A 17,292-nucleotide genomic window follows, 5' to 3' on the forward strand; every position below is an offset into this window, starting at 1 on the left:
CAGGCTTCTGCCTCCCTGCCTGTTGTCTGGGACTCTCTCACCTTCATCCCAGCTTATCTCTCATCTCTGTCTTCTTGTGCTCCATATTTCTGGAACTTGTGGCTTTCTTTTGGAAAATTTTTACTGATGGGAAAGGAAACTACCCCAGTAGCTTTGCTCAGATGTTCATAACCAGTTCATTGTTTGAGGCCTGAGGTCACTGTTGTGCCACTTGTACTATCAACATTCTATATTGGAGTGCTGGTTCCAGTCTCAACTGCTCTGCTTCAGATCCAGCTTCCTGCTGATGCACCTGGGAAGGCAGTGGAAGAAGGCTCTTACCTGCCACCCAGGTAAGAGGCCTGGATGGAGCTCTGGGCTCCTGGCTTTGACCTGGCCCAGTCCTGTCCATCGTGGCCATTTGGGAAGTGAAGAAGTGAATCAAACATTCGTATTCTCTCTCTCTCTTTTGTTCTGCCTTTTAAATATATAAATAAATCTAAAACTAAAATAGACTTTTCAAAGCTGCTCAAGTCTGAAACATCTTTATTGATTCTCCCACTGAGTGTTAGTCCAGCTGGGTGTAGAATCCTAAGAAAATGATTTTTTCTCTGAATCTTGAAGGCAATGCTTCATTCTCTCCTAAATTCTAATTAGCAGTCTTTGACTCCTGGCTTTTTTTTAATGTGACTCTCTTTCTAAAACTTAAAGGATTATTTCTTTGTGCAGATGCAAAAATCCACAGTGATGTCTTGATGTTTGGTTGGATTTTTCTGGGCACTCTGTGGGCTCTTTCAGTTCAGAAATCCCAGCTCTCCTTCCTTCCAGTCTGCGAGATCCTCTTACATTTTCCATTTCTTTTACTCACCTTTATTTTCTCTGTCCACTGTGTGAGAGGATTGCTAATTAGATGCCAGACCTTGGAGATTAGTCCTTGAATGTTGCTATATCTCCCCTACTATTCTCTTTCTCCTTTTCTACTTTGTAGATTTCTCCCACTTTATTTCCCAACTTATTTATGACGATTTTCAATTCTTTTCCACCTTCATTTTCAAGAACTTCACATTGTTTTCTGGTGTGCTCTGACTCTTATAAAATATTTTTAAATAACAAGTTCATTTTAGTTTTGATAATGTTTACATAGTTGAGAGGGATGCATGCCTATGTGAAACACCACCAATTAGGGTGGGGAGGGTCAAGAAATGAGGGAAAGTGGATGAGACAACTTCCTCCAATCTCCTTTTTTCTTCATGTATCTGAGGAAAGTGGGAGAGAAGGGGAGAGTCCCATTCCCAACAACCCAACCATATTAGTACCCAGGAAAGGCGGAAGGCCACCCAATGTCATCTCATGGTCCCCGATGTGAAGCATGTTCCAAGGGTACTGCTGAAGTGCTTTGGGTAATTCTGAGATACTATTGATTTCACTGCTCCAAGATGGAAGAAATCCTTTCAAGGTCCCTCCTTGGGACTCCATGGTCAGACCACCTAGCCTGTGATTTTCACCATGGTTGGAGTTCTGAGTCCAGTGATTCAGTTTGAGGGGAAGATGTCCAAAGAAACCTTGCCAGTGGTGATCCCAACCTCATTCCTGTGTGTGCCAGGCAGTGTGAGGTCTGGCTTGGTCCATCACCCACATCAGCCTACACACACACTGGTGGCTGCAGTTACCTGGTAAATCCTTTCCCCAGCCCCATCTCATACACAAACCAACGGATGCTGCGGCCCAGCCTAACCCTGCCCATCACACACCTGGCCCTGAAATATACCAGTAGGAATGACAGCCCTGTCAGGGTGACCCCCAATAATCCCCCATTATGCCCGCCCCCAGCTCTGGCTGCTGTTCATGGTAGTATATGCAGTGGAATGGTCCAGTCTGTCCCATATCCATTCAGCTCTCACACACATCAATGGGCATTGAAGCCTAGCTCATCCCAGTCAGTTCCACTCTCCAGCTCACATTCATGCTGGCGGATACCACCATCTGTCTATCCACGCTCACCCCAGCCCAGGTTCTCATGCTCATCAGTGAGAGTTGCAACCCATCAGATAAGTACCCACTATTTCCCTGCTGGGCTTGCTATCAGACCCAGATCCTGCACTTTCCCAGTGGTTCTGCAATCTAGCTTGACAGGACTTGCCTCCATTCCCAACACTTGCCAGCTGATGCTATGGCAAAGCCCAACCAGCCTATAGTTACTCTAGCTCATGCATGTACCAATGGACATAGTCACTTAGCCCAAAGTGATTCTTTCTCCTAACCCAGCTCACATACAGGCCAATAGGGTGTTGTAGCCCTGTCAGGCCTGGTCTGTCCCCAGTCCCAGCTCTCACTGCAAGAGCAGTGGCCAGCAGCTCCACTGCTGGGCTTACCCCCAATCTTATGTGTGTGGCTGGGTGCTGTAACCCAGTCTAGCATTGCTTGCCTGACCCTGGCATATACCAGCTGGTGATACAGCCTGGCTCAGCCCGGCCTGCCCCCAGTTTTGGCTCATGCTGGTGGGTGCTACACCCTAGCCCAACCCAACCATCCCCCAATCCCAGCCCTAATGTGATCTGGCTAGCATTGTGGCCCAATCTGGACTGTCCTGTACCCCATCCTGGTTCTCATATCTGTCAGTGGGTGTTATTAACTGGTCCAGTCTGGCCTGCCCCCCAGACCTGAGCCACACGTATGTCATCTGGTGCTGTAACCTGGTTTAGTCTAGGCTGTTCCCAACTTTTGTTCTTGTGCTCACCTGCAAGGACTGCATCCTGACAGAGGAGTTCCCCAAGCTCCTCTATGAAGTCTCATCCCAGTGGCAGAACTTGCACATACTTGTGGGTCCCTGGTCCAGCCTGACTTGGCCCACTTCCTGTCCTGGCAGGAACAGTGGCCTTGTCCAACCATCCCACACCCATTTCAGCTCTTGTTGGGTGCTGCAGCCCAGCCATGCCTGGTCCATCTCCAGACCCAGCTAGCATGTGACTCAGTGGGTACAGAGACCTACCCCAGCCTGTCCTACACCTACTCTTGCGAGCACCAGTGGGTGCTGGAGCTTAGCCCAGTCTGGCATGTCCCAGACCCTGTCCACACCCATGCAGAGGAATGCTGCAGCCATGTCCAGCCCAGTTCAACACCAACATTCTGGTTGTTGGGCTCACCAGTGGGAACCACAGCCCAGTAGGGGTATCCCCTTTGCTCCCCAACCAAGCTTGCTCCCAGCCACAGATCTTACACATGCCAGCGGTAGCCCTAATCAACCCAGCATAACCCATCACCCATCTTGGCCTTTACCATTAGGTGCTGCAGTCTGGCCTGGCCTGCTCCCAGTCCTAACTCTCTCTGGTGTGTCCTACAGCCTAACCCTGTCTAGCCTGCCCCCAACCCTAGTTTTCATGCAAATGGGTAGGTGTGATAGCCTAGCTTAGCTTGGCATAGCCCACACCCCATTCTGGCTCCTACACATGCCAGTGTGCTATTGTTGGCCTGGCTCTGCCCGGTCTACCCCCTACAGAACCAACCAACACACCTGTCAACAGGTGAAGCAGCCCTGTCAGGTCTGACACCCAGCCCTGACTTATATGCTCATCAGCATGTTCACCAATGGCAGATATGACCCACTAGGGGAGTTTTCCACAATCCCCTTAGGCCCACTCTCAGACCCAGATCTCACATGTGCTGGTGGATGCTGGGGCCTCACCCAGCACAGTTTTTCCCCTCTGTTCTGGCCTTTGTGTGTGTTGGTTAATGTTGAGGCCAACCTACTCCACACCCAATTCTTAGATGTGCCTGTGGATGCTATAGCCTGGCCCAGACCGACCTGTTCTCAACCCCAGTACCCATGAGTGGTGTTCAGCCCATTACTACTCCCAGCTCTCAAGGGTAGTCCTACAGGGGTGAGCCCACAGTCCCATACAAACTCTGCTGCCAGACCCAGTTCTCTCATGAGCAGGTTAGTGTCATGGCCCAGGCTAACATGGTCTATCACCTGCCCAACACTCACTGGAAGGTACTGTGGTGGAGCCTTGCCAGGCAGGCCCCCAAGCCATGGCTTTTGTGTGCACCGGTAGGTGGTTGACTCCAACAATCCCAGGTGGTTGTATTGGTTTGGCCCATAAAGGTCCTCCGATTTCCTTCCTCTAAACCACCTGGTCTCAGCTCCCTCATTTACCTGCAAGTGCAGTAGCCAGGTTGGTGGAGGTCCTCCAGAAGTCACTCCTTACCTGATGTGTTCTCCCTCAGTAGTCCTCCCTCTCACATTCCTCCAGAACTGCTTCCCTGAGCAATCCACAGTTCCCCATGCCCAGTCCTCTGGCAGTGTGCTGTGTCAGACTGGGACCCTGCCTGCCTACCAAGGGCCCACACACAGTCACGCATGGGTCCCCAGACCCTTTTTGTTAGCATGCTGGCATCTGTCCCCCACATATCTTTAAAAAAATACAATAGGCTAGGCAACTCTGCTGGCTGGTATGGTTAACACAGATTTGGCATTAAACAGGCCCAGGATGCCTACCAGCTCTTAGCTGCTTTTTTTCCCAGTAGTGTAACACTTGCTTAGGTACAATGCAATCTAGGCCATTGCCCACAACTAAGGTTTTTAAAAAGTATTTTTTTTATTGTAGCTGCTATTGTTGGAAAGGTACAGCTGCAGAGAGAGGAGAGACACACAGGGAGAAAGATCTTTCATCTGCTGCTTCACTCAAATGGCTGCGATGACCAGAGTGGGTTGGTATGAAGCCAGGAGACAGGAGCTTCTTCCAGGTCTCCTGCGTGGGTTCAGGGGCCCAAGGACTTGAGCCATCCTCCGTTGCTTTTCCAGGCCATAAGCAGCGAGCTGGATAGGAAGTAGAGCAACTGGGACACAAACCATAGGCAGCACCGTAGGCAGTGGATCAGCATGCTACAACAGCACACCAGCGCCTGGCTCTCTCCTTTTGTAGAACTCTGTACTCTGTTCTTGCATGAATATAACATCCCCTTATCACTACCTAACAATACTCATCTTTATTATAGTAAAGTCTCTCTATTTTATTTATTTGAAAGGCAGGGTTACAAAGAAAGACAATCTTCCATCTTCTGGTTCACTTGTCAGATGACTACAATGGGCTGGACCAGGCTGAAGCCAAGAGCTTCCCTGCCAGGTCTCCCTTATGGGTGCTGGAGCCAAGGCACTTGGATCATCCTCTGCTGTTTTCCCAGACTCTTTAGCGAGGGCTGGATTGGAAGTGGAGCAGCCAGGACTCAAACTGGCACCCATGTGGGATGTTTGCACTGCAGGTGACAGCTTTATCCATAACTCCATGGTGCTGACCCTCTCCTTTAAGTTTGCTTCGCTCCCAGAGCAGTCCCTGTCTGCTCTGGGTCTTGTGTCCACGTGTGTATCTGACTTCTCCTTTCTGTGAGAGCCCGTGTGAAGTCCGTTGGGGTTTTAAGACAAACTTCAGCAAAGCCAGCTGGAGGCCTAGGGAGGAGAGAGACACCAGCCTTGCTGGCTGGGTTGACACTCATGCTCATCAGTGTTTCTAGAAAGTAACCTCAAACCCCACGCTGAGAATATGGTCTGGTCCTCAGCATTCTGGGAGCTGAGTAGTGAGAGCAGAGGGACCCTTTGCTGTTCATGTAGAATTCCACCCCAGTCCTCAGCTAGACCTGTGTCCCTTTGTGCACAGCCCCTAGGCACCACCCCTGCAAAGGACAGGGATCTAGCTGCAGCTCCCCCTCTTTTAGATGCTTCCACCATCCCGTCCTCACCTCCCCGTACCTCTCCTTCAGACAGTCTCTGTGTCTCTGATTCCTGAAATTGTCTGGGGTCCTGGCGGCCCCATCCTCTAGTACCATCAAGGTCTCCCACCATCCCTTTGCCCTTGCCTGGCATGGCTGAGGAAACAGAACCCGGAGCATTTCTGCACCTCCATTGGCTGTGCCAACCACTCTCCTCTGTCCCTTCTGTCCCAGCACGTGGATGCCTCTGCACCCCCCCCCCCCGCACAGCTACCCTCAACTTAGCTAGATGGGGGAAGAGGGAGAGTTGGGTGTCTATCTCTACACCAGCACTGGTGGCATTCCCATGGGAGAAGGCTCAGCACCGTGTCCCTATACTGAGAGAACAGCCATCGAGGCATCCTTGGGCTTCATAGCCCTGGTCTCTAAACTCAGTCCTGGGCACTCAGCAGGCACTCATTGGAAATATGCTGAAGGACTGGCTGGGCAAACTGGCCTCCATTTTCCCATCTCTAAGATGGAGTCACAGCATTCAGTTCTCTGCTTCCACTGGAAACTAGGGGTGGTGGCAGAAGTGGGTGAAGGAAGGGGGCAAGCAGCCATGCTGTTCCCAGGCTTGTGTGTGACCTCAACATGGTAGTTCTGAAGCGCCCCCATGTGTGTCTTACCACCTCTGTTTCAGGGAGCTGTGTGTGCCCAGCCCTGCCCTCCGGGGACTTTCGGCCAGAACTGTAGCCAAGACTGCCCTTGCCACCACGGAGGGCAGTGTGACCACGTGACTGGACAGTGCCACTGCACAGCCGGCTACATGGGCGACAGGTAAGGCTGGGTCCCAGCTGCTGTGGACTGGACCAAGTTGCAGCTGTCCATGGTAGCGTTTATACTCCCCTCCAGCAGGTGGCGATCACCAGCTCATCCACCCTGGCCCTGCACAGCACACTCCTCCCAGCCCAGCCCCACCTGCTACACCAGCTTGAGCTCTGAATTTGTGTTGCTTTACCTGGAGGAAGGAGGCCAGTACCTGCTACCCACTCCCCACACTAAACCAAGGGGGCAATGGCGCTGGCAGTTCTAAGAAGCTGAGCTTGCACAGACAGTTTTCCCGCCTTGAAGAATGAAAGCAGCTTAGCAGGAAGCCCTGTGTGCACGTGTGCTGGTGCAGGAGGAAGATACCAGGGCATAGGGTAGGATCGGTGGCAGCAACCTGGGTATTGGCTGCCGAGTGCTTCTGGGGCTGCAGGAAGACATGAGCCCAACCACAAGAGATCCTTGGAGCAGACAGGGACAGCAAAGAGGACGTTGTCATGCTTTTTGTGAGGTTAGGGGAGTAGGAAAGGGAGGATTGTGCTTCATGGCAACCTCCAAAATGGACACAAGGAGAGTGTTTACCCTCCCTGGCCTCCCCTGCCTGGGTAACATCCAAGAACAAGAGTCGAGGCTGAGTCAACCAATGCAGTGAAATGGATCTCACTGGAGTCGGCCTGTATCCTCAGTGATGTCCAGAAAAGAAATTGGCTGTCAGCCTTGGACTCAGCCTGAGGTCTTCTGAGCCAGATCAGATCTCTGTGCATATCTTCATGAGCATCCCTTGGCACCAAGAAGTAGGTGTGGCATATGGGGACTAGGACTGGCACCCTGACCACCTTCCTGCCCTCACTGCAACCCCCAACCATGCAGATGTGTCTGAGTCACCAAGCAAGGGGCAGCATCCAAGGCAGAACTAGATATATTTACCCCAGACACTTGTTTCAGATCTGGAGTACAACCGACTTCTGGTGAGGGACAAGCAATGGACCCCACCTTACCAATGCACTCAGGTTCACTGCCAAGGTGTCCTATGAGAACCTGGCCCATGAACCCGGGCCAGAGAAAGGCCAATGAGTCCCCTCTGGCAAGCCTTGCCCATCAACCACAGGAGGGTCCCGCCATTGGAGGGCTGGGTAGCACTGGTATTTCCCAGCGAAATGGGCTGCCTGGTGTTTAATATTTTGTAAAATTGCTTCCATTAATTTTGTCGGTGACAGCTGCGTCAAGCTACCCAAAATCATCGCAAGCATATTAAACTTGAGCGGGCATAATCACACAGGCCTCCCCAGATAGGCAGAATCCAGTGCAAATTAAACACGAAACGTAACGAGGGTTCTGCAGCTCATTTTCTAATTTAATTGAGCAATGTATCTGGTTGTTAATGGCAATATCGGACACATTAGATGGATATGTTGCAAAGGAAGGATGTTTAAGTAGAAAGCTAATTCCTGCTGTGATTACCCTTCTGTTCCAAGGGCCCCGTTATTAGCATGCTTTGTGGAAAATTCATTAGCAGTCGTTGCTTGATCTCTAAATAAATAAGTTGTTTGAATTGTGAGTGGGGAAAAATGGCTGTTTATGTAAATGAATTAGCTTGCCAATACTTCCTCTACAGATCTTGTTTTCTGGGGCAGTAGATTCAGTCACACATTGCTTCCCCAAAAAATACAGTGGGCTGGGGAAGTGGCATGCTGTGTTCTGGGCTATGCCCATGGCTTGCTACTGGACAGGAATGAGCAGGAATGTTCTAGAGAAAGGGAGCAAGCAGCAGCAGGTGTCTCCTGGCCTTGAGGTGAGCAAAGCTCAGACCGGGTGTTCAAAGAGCCAGAGAAAGCAATAGTAACAAGAGTGATGATAATAAGTAACATTTCTTCCTGAGCCCTTACACACAGCCTCTCTTTTAATCCTCAAACAACTCAATGGGGGGTTTGTTATAATCTCATTTTATGATGAGGAAGCAGGTGTCAGAGCTTTAGGTCAAATTCTCCAATATCTGTACCAGAGATGGATGAGCCAACCCCCTGCCCCCAAGCCAGAAGCCATTTCCCATCGTGTTTGGGAGCCGCCCATACCTCCTTCCCTTGTCAGACTCTGGGTACTGTGCTAATGAATTTTCATCCCCTGGGCTGAGGTCACAGGTAGTGAGTCTCACCAGGCAACCAGGGTGTCAGCAGCCACATCTCCCACACACATGCACAGCCCAGGTCTGGAAAGAGTGATCTTTAGCACTTGGGATGCACGCAAAGGGGTTGGGGCTAGGTGTGAAGGCTGATGAGATAGATTCGGCCCTTGCTGTACCCTGACACTACTGGGGACAACCCAAGAAAGAGGAACTCGCCTCTAGTCTGACTGCAAGAAGCCACCTCTTCTACCCCAAGAAGGGGTAGAAGGAGACCCAGGAGAGGCTACACCCTGGGCCCTGAAGACTCAGAAAACGGGGCCTGAAGGTGACAGTGCCAATTGCTCCAAGTCCACGATGCCAATGGGTCATGAAGTACATCAGTCACATGTCACTGAGAATGAGAAGCACCGAGAGTCACAACAAGCCATCAGTTTCCCGGGTGGATTTGATTTCAGAGATACGCAGCTGTGTTTCCAAAGCCCCAAAGCCATTGGTTTCTGGGGTCAGAGCTTCAGCTTAGGCAGGCGAATGAGCTCTGGAGGTGAATGGCAGTGTCCCCTGGGAAATTTCATGTCCCTGGAGTGCAGGTTCCATAGTTTGTGGGGGGTGCATTTCATGTTGCATTTTGTCTCTGTCCATTTGTGCACCTGTAAAAGTCCCAGGGACTGAGTCAGTTATGAACAACAGAAATGTTCTCTCCCAGTTGTGGAGGCAGCCAAGTTCAAGACCAAGGCACTAGCAGGCTCTGTATACACAGCAAGGACCCCCTCTCTGCTTTCACAACAATGCTACACATGGCAAATGTGGACCCGGCTGCTTCCAAAGTCCACTCAGGAGGACTAGCTCATTCTTGAGGGTAGAGTCCATGTGACCACCACATCTCCCTGGAGGCCCCTGTGGCTCTGGGGGCTTACTGTGTCACAGGATGAATTTCAGTCATGGCTGCTGCTGGGAAGGGGGAAACAGATCCACGGGAGCTAAGTCCTGGTGTACATTCCTGGAGGAGGCTTTTTGGGGGAGCAGAGAACCCCGGATCCAGGCCTGCGGGGTTGTGCACACTGGAAGGGTGTTGAAGGGCAGGTAAGGTAGCCTAGCCCCCAGTCCCAGCTCTGACCCCTCTGTCATCCCACAGGTGCCAAGAGGAGTGTCCCCTGGGGACCTTTGGCTTCCAGTGCTCTCAGCATTGTGACTGCCACAATGGCGGCCAGTGCTCACCCACCACCGGTGCCTGTGAGTGTGAGCCCGGCTACAAGGGCCCGAGCTGCCAGGAGCGGTTATGCCCTGAGGGTCTGCACGGCCCTGGCTGCACCCTACACTGCCCCTGCGATGCTGCCAACACCATCAGGTAGGAATTGGAAACAGGTGGAGGAAGCTGGGCTGAAGTGCAGGGGAGCTTCACAGAACCCATATCCCCAGATCCATGTAGGACTCAGCTGATGGGAAGGGAGAGCCAAGAAGCAGTTTCCCCTGTCTCCACCCCGGCACCTGGCTGCCTGCATCTTGAGATGTGTCTGTCTGAGATCTCACCCATGGGTATAGGGGATGAGGATGGTGACTCTGAGGGGAGCAGGGGTGGGGCCTGGGCAGGGCTGCCCCATACTGGAGGTTGGGCAATTGAGGTGCACTTTCCCCACACAGAACAAATAACTCGAGGCAGGACCAGCCACATGGGTACAGGAAAGGACTTGGGCCACCAAAATCAATTCCACCTTAAAAATCTGCATGGCTTCTTCTGGCCTGGGTAGAGGCAGAGGAAAAAGTCCTTCAGCCGGGCCTTGGCAAGAGGGCAGCATTGTGTGGCCTTCGCTCTACCCTTGCTTGCAAAGGAGCCTTATTCTGAAGAGCTGACACTGTCCTGGGCTACTCCCACCCAGCACCCATTGATGCTGCCTGCTGCAAGTCCCAGCAGTCAAGACTTCCCTGTGGTCAGCAATGTGGAGAATACCCTGGGTCCCTTTTCTCCTGGGCCAGTGGGCAGCTCAGGACAGTTGGGGCAGTGCCTGTAGCTCTGTCCCCAGGGACAGCCATTGCTAAGCCTCAGCCTATCTTCCCCTTGCAGCTTTTGGTTTTTGACATACCACACAGAGCCCCTGGGGACTGCAAACAAAAGTATCTTTCAGGTGTGGCTGGCTTCATCACCAATAGTCCTCAGTCCATGGGGCTGAGCGGCTGGGCTGGTGCCAGGCAGGCACAGCATGTTGGGTAGGAGTGTCCAGAGAGGCCCAGCAGAGGTAGCCTGAGTGGAACCTGTGCATTCAATTGGCCATTCATTCAACAAATATTGTGTGCCTGCAGGGCTGGGCTTCGATAGGAAGGCATCTCCAGCAAGTGTAACCATCAGGGCTGAGGACTGGAGTCTGCCCACACTGGGCACCTTCTGCTCTGTCCCCGTCATTACCAGACCACCATGGAGATGAGGCATGTCTCTGTTTCATGTACTCTAAACATACCATGGCAGTGTGACACATCCACCTTCATAGGTGACCCAGGACTATGTGCAGACAGCCTCTGATCCGGAAAGACTGAAGGAGGTGGGCTGGGGCTGGAGGGCAGGGTGAAAGCTCCAAGCCTCTTGACACCAGAGACCCACGTGATCCATCCCCTGCTGGGAGGCCCCAGACCCTCTCAGGGAGAGGAGGCCAGGCTGCTGCTGGGGTCAGGGTAGAGTGAGGGAAGGGGGCCCTACCCTAGAACTCCAACCCAGCCCCTCCCACCCCGGACTGCAGAACTATTGTTTCCCTCCCGGTCCTGCGCCACCGCACCCGGCATAATTTCTCCTGCCTCTGAAGGAGTCCTCACTGCATTATTAATCTGAAGGACTCCCTCTTCCCCATCGCTAATCTCAGCACATCCAATATTAATGAGTGTTTGCTTTAGCGCCTGTCTTGTCGCAGGGATGGAAGCCAATGGCCAGCAGTCTCAGCAATTGGGGCTCCCTGCACCCCCTGCAGGCCCACCTCCCAGGCTGGGCTCCTCAGAATCTGCACGTGGGGAGCTCTCCGAGGACCCCGGTGGTCAGACTAGCCTGGCTGTGTTGCCTCCTGGCTCAGCACTGGTAGCAGCAATCTTGGAGTTGGACTTCCACAGCTCCCACCCCCTGATGGCCCTAGATTTGCTCTTGATACACTGCCCCGGTGCCTGAGCACCTAATGCCCACCACGTGTGGGAGAGGATCCAGTTCAGGCTTCCTCAACCCTTGCAGTGGCTGGCACACTGCAGAACCACGAGCAGGATCCATAGGTGGCTAGAGGCAGCCCTCCAGCCACTGCTCATTTCTGACTACCAAGTGTGTTTGCAGACCAGACCGAGTGTTAGGGAGGGCCGAGTGTCAAATGTCAAGTGTGTCAGGCTGAGCTGCCACCTGCCGCACTTGGCTGGGCTGTCATGAATGGCAAAAGCCAAATGGGCCCAGGGCATCCATTCCCTTCCTCTGAGCCTCTGCCCCATTCGGAACCATCTCAAGGGGCCCAGCTGTGAGGTAGTGCAACTGCAGGTCCTGGGGCAGTGGTAGGGGGAGAGGGTGTCAGGCTTCTGAATCCTGGCTTCAAAGCTCCTCTAAGCATATATCTGACATGTGTGAGTCCCTTCTGTGTGCCTCAGTTTCTCCGTGTGTCCATCCCCTCTTATCAGCCTAGGAGAGAAAAAGCTCCAGGACCTTGAAACATGAGACTTCCATCCCAACTCCCCACAAAGTGGAACATGGGGTCCCTGGAAGCTGAGCCTTCCCCTTCCCAGCCCAGTGTCTGCAGAGCTGTCTGCACACCCCCCACAAAGCCCTGTGATTTCCCCTAATCCTGGGCTTCAGAAAGCCCTCCCTGCCGCCCTCTGACCCCTGCCTCAGGCCAGACTGCTTGCTCAGACTGAATCCAAGTCCTGGGCAGGAAGAGGTGGCTGGCGGTCCCCAATAGCCCATCCCCTTTGTCAAGTCTTTGTAGCCCACACAAAGGCACCACTCTCCCTTCCTAAAGCAATAACCTTGAGAAAATGCGCTAGTCAGTGTGACAAGCCCCCTCTCACTTCCCCTTCACAATCGGGGCGTCTAAGACCAATTCAAGCAGCCACGGTCCGTGTATTACCCAGGAGAGATTGGATTTCACCGACAGAGGCAGCATTGATGGAATCCTACAGTGGCCACAAGAAAGGCAGAAAAACCCCTGTGAAAAGCTGTCCACCTTGCTGCCTTTTCACCCTCCTCTTACTCGGTGATTAATCCGTGTCTGGAGAAAAGAAAAAAAAGCAGAAAGGAGGGAACCAGCCTAAACATTAGCGACTGTGACTTTTGCTTGACCTCGCCAGCAGTCCCTGACCCTGTGTGACCTAAGGACCATCCGTGGAGGTCATCAGTGGGCCGGGACAGGGGGTGCATGAGTACCCCGCTGAGGAGCACAGGTGTTGACCACAGTGATGGCAACTGGTGGACCACTGTTTGCCATCCTCTCTTCACTGGACCTCTGGAGTCTTTATAAGACATGTAATTGAGCTAAGAAAATAGAATCGCAAAGAGTGGGGTGCCTGGCCTGGTGGTAAAGACATCAGTCCCGCTGTGATGCTGAGTTTGATTTCCAGCTCCAGCTTTCTGCAAAGGCAGACCCTGGGAGGCAGCAGGTAGAGGCTCAGGTCCTTGAGCTGCCACCACCCACGTGGGAGACCTGGATGGAGTTTGCAGCTTCCAACTCTGGCCCCTGCCTAGTATAATCCTGATCCTTAAGAGCATTTTGAGAAGGACTCAGTAGACAGGAGTTTTCTCTCTTTCTCCCTCTCTTTTCCTTTCTCTTTCTCTCTTCTTTTCAAGGGGTGATTTCAGGTTTGTTTTGGAGCCTCTGAGTATCAAACAGAATTGGCACATTGACATATTCCTTGGCCTCTGTGGTCGAAGGCAGGAAGTGCAGAGTATAGGGAGGTGTACCTGCAGTTCAGGGGATGCCTATCTGGCATGCCTCCCATGGGATGATATGAGAGCTGCTCTGGGGCAGGGGGCTCCAGCAGGACCCTCACGTGGCAAAGAAAGCCCAAGGATCTGTTGGTTGGAATGGCAGGAAAGGTGCCGGAGTCCTTTCAGAATCTCTAGGGCTGAGCAGAGCTCACCGGTCACTCCTGAGTCCCAGCAGGTCAGTCTTTATAACCTTGACTAAGCTGATGTGTAACCTTGAATCTCAGAGGAGCTCCTCCACCCCCACCCACTGTCCCAGGCAAGTTGGAACCTGCCAGGCTGTGAGAGAGCACCAGCACCCCCCTCCAACTGGCTGGGGGTCAGGGCCAAAAAGTGGAGCTCCATGGTACCCATTTGGGTCACTGGGCAGCTGTCACCCCTTATAGTGCTGGGGGAACAGGGAGGAACTTTCTAGAACCATGAAGATGAGAAAGTCTTCAAACATTTGCTCATCAACCCTGCCGTTCCTCGCTGTGCTATATTTGCAGTTTTTATTGCTGTGCATCTGATTATAAACATGATGGATGCTCAGTTTGGGAAAGTTAGAGATGGCAGAGACATTAAAAAACAACAACAGAATCACTCCATTTCTCAAGCAGAGGTAAACACAAAAGCCATCTTGTCATCGTTTGTTCATTCTTCATTCTGGATCCTTCTCTGTCTCATCTCTCATCCTTTTGTACTGTTTTAGATGGTGACTTTGCATAGTATGGGCTTGCTACACTTAACCCTGTGTCATTAAGTGCTTTGGAAAACAGGTGAATACCTCTCCACCTTCCCCTCCTGGGTATGGGCTTCGCTCACTTCACCAGGAGGTGGCTTAAGGTGGTAGGTGAACATGGCCTCCCAGACCTGGGCTCACATCCCAGCTTTGCCCCTCCCTGACTTAGTTGTGTGGCCTTGGCCAAGTCCCCATGACCTCAGAGCACATCTGTAACACAGAGACTGGTATGCCTCATTCACAGGTTCATTTAAAGAGGAGAAATACATGAATAACATGCCCATGGCTTTAATAGCCTCGGCACACATTATTTATTATTATTCAAATTGCTTCCATTCTCCACTATTATAAATAATGCCTCCGGGACCATCTCTGGGCATAAATCTTTCTCTGTTACCATGATACTTTCAGAAGGTCAGATCCTTAGAAACGAAATTACGAGACCAAAAAGCGACTGTGTTTAAGTCTCCAGAGACATAACCCCAAATTGTTCTGAGACCCTGCCAGCACTTTTTAAACAATCCTCACTGTTTTGATGGAGGAGAAGCTGTAGCCAATTGCTGTTTTGACTTGATGATGAACGAGAAGAAGCATTTTCCAAAACCATTATTAGCTGCTTGCATTTGCTATTCAGGAATTATCTGCTCCTGTCCACCCCCTCACTTCCTGGGAGAAAAATCAGGGCCCCCAGAAGAGAAACAGCTTGGCTGGGCTTCAGACAATTAGTTTGTTCATTAATTTGTGTACCAAATGTGTGTTAAGCTCCTCCCTTGTGCCAGGAGCCCTGCTGGGCCTCCAGAGAGGTAGACCAGACAGACAAAGGGTTCTCCCCCTGGGGCTGCGGCTCAGCAGGGGAGACAATGCAAAACAGAAAACAGACAGAGCAGCCTGAAAGCTGTGTTCGTTCCCAAACACTGGGCAGGGAATGGGAGCCAGGCCCTGGGGGCCACCGACACAGAGAGAGCCCCCAGAGTCCTCGTGGAACTTGGCACCTGCGCTCCTCCTACCAGCCTCCTGCAACTTGCCCTTGTCCCCTGAGCTGGCCTTGGGAGCCAGAAGACAGGTGACCCTGGGAGTCAGAGGTACCTTGTCTGGTGTGTGTCTGGGTCAAGTGCAATAGGGAACCTGGCTTTGAGGAGGTGGGTAGGGGGACTGCAGGGAGCTGTCAGGCCATGTCAGGTGCAGACCTGACTCCCTGAGCAGGGAACAAAGGCAAGTGAGACTCTAGCCAAGATGCTCCCACCCAACACCACTTTCTTTGTTGTGACCCCGAAGTAGCTCAGAGCAGCCCTTGACTACCACACCTGGTGCCTGGCAGCCCCTGCTTCCAGCCAGACAAGAAGCAGAAGGGGAAGAGCCTCAGAGAACGCAGGGAGGGAGGTGTTCCACTCTCTACAGGGTACCCTTGGTGGCAGGATATGGGGGCATCTTGTTTGAACCCAGCCACTGAGCACCCACAGTCTGTAAGGCATATTGGTGCTATTGCCGCCTTCTTGCCCACACTGGGTCTCTGCCTTGGGTAAAGATGGCAAACCACCCCCATACCATGTTTGCATTATAAAGAACACATGGTGGCCATTGCAGCCCTGTCACCTGCCATCTCCTGGCAGGTGACATCAAGCAAGTTACAGAACCATCCTGAGCCTTGACTTGTGGGGGCTCTTGAGATGATGTGGCTCTGGCATCTTCTGATTGACAAAAAGCAAGAATTGGGCATTGAGTGGTTAGAATTCAGGGTCCTTTGACCCTAGTTCTCTGGTCAGATCAGCATCAGAGTGGAAAGAAGATGGGACATGGCTATGCTACTGACCACACTGTCCTGTTGCCCTTCTCTCACCTGCTCAGCTGTCACCCAGTAACTGGAGCTTGCACCTGCCAGCCAGGCTGGTCTGGCCACCACTGCAATGAGTCATGTCCTGCTGGCTACTACGGTGATGGCTGCCAGCTGCCTTGCACCTGTCAGAATGGCGCCGACTGCCACAGCATCACTGGCAGCTGCACTTGTGCTCCTGGCTTCATGGTAAGATGGACCGGGCCGCCCATGGCCTCCACAATGCCTAGCTATAGATGCAGTCGCCAGCCCTGTAGCCACGAGGGCTGAATGCTGGAGTCTCATTTTGTCAACCCTGCCCTCACCACCCTCCCCCACTATAAAGGTAGAGTCCAATGTTCTCAAAGGGCTGGCTGGGCTTTGTCAATGTAAAAGTAACGGAAGGAGGTGGGAGCCTCTCCATCATCCCCCCAACTCGGAAGCCCAGGTAGGCCTCCTACGTGCAGGCTCCTCTGTGCCTGACTCCTTAGGCTCACAGCCATTGTACATCCTGAGCCAGGTGCATGTCTATAGTTCTGCATTCTTCCTCCTTTCTGTCACATCACTGCTTCTGCCCAGGTCTCTCTATTATCATCTAAATGTCTGGCCTGGCCTCAGGAGGTGGGTGTTCCCTTGGCTGTGGGCCCCCAGCATTAGTGGGCTGAAAGTGTCACTGACTCCTGATGGATACCCGGCCACCGGTACTGCCACTGAGAGGGCCAAGATGCGCCTGTGTCATAACTTGGCTAACGTTACTGTTTTCTTTAATTTTGGCTAATTATATAGGGTAGAAAATGATTCCTCTGTGTGACTCTCATTTGCAAATCTCTGATTACCAGAGAGAGGGGGACTGTTTTTATATGTGTTTGTTTACTATGTGTATTTCCTTATGAATTATGCTAGTCTTTATGAGCTTTGATTCTGCAAGTAGAATCGTGTTCAAAGACGGGACATACCCTGTGGGTCCTCTGATTTGTATGATGCTGTCAAAAGTGATTGATGCCATTGAAAGAATGGATCACCGGATCTAAGCCACATCCTGGCTGGCTGAGGCCAGGGGCTCCCCCATCTGTGCAAATGGAGCACCTGCTTTGCAAGGTTGCTGTCAGGTTAGAAATGGGATAGACATAGGGCCGATGGTACCACTTCTCGCTTCCTAGTGCATTTTGGAAGTGTCTGCAAGCTTTGGCAAATGGCAGCTTTGGACTCAGTAGCTTGCC

General features: G+C 52.1%; 1 protein-coding gene across 10 annotated transcripts in view; it reads left to right on the forward strand.

Annotated features, from left to right (window-relative positions):
• MEGF11 (multiple EGF like domains 11) overlaps positions 1–17,292 on the forward strand; it is a 197,641-nt gene that overhangs the window by 137,751 nt on the left and 42,598 nt on the right. For all 10 annotated transcript variants that reach the window (XM_036495480.2, XM_004577961.4, XM_058665651.1 and 7 more), the window contains exons 7-9: positions 6,365–6,501; positions 9,744–9,956; positions 16,108–16,282. In XM_036495480.2, the coding sequence (XP_036351373.2) occupies positions 6,365–6,501; positions 9,744–9,956; positions 16,108–16,282 (525 nt within the window). The remainder of the gene's footprint in view (positions 1–6,364; positions 6,502–9,743; positions 9,957–16,107; positions 16,283–17,292) is intronic.

The sequence above is a fragment of the Ochotona princeps genome, chromosome 6 (genome assembly GCF_030435755.1).
Source record: "Ochotona princeps isolate mOchPri1 chromosome 6, mOchPri1.hap1, whole genome shotgun sequence".
NCBI lineage: Eukaryota > Metazoa > Chordata > Mammalia > Lagomorpha > Ochotonidae > Ochotona > Ochotona princeps.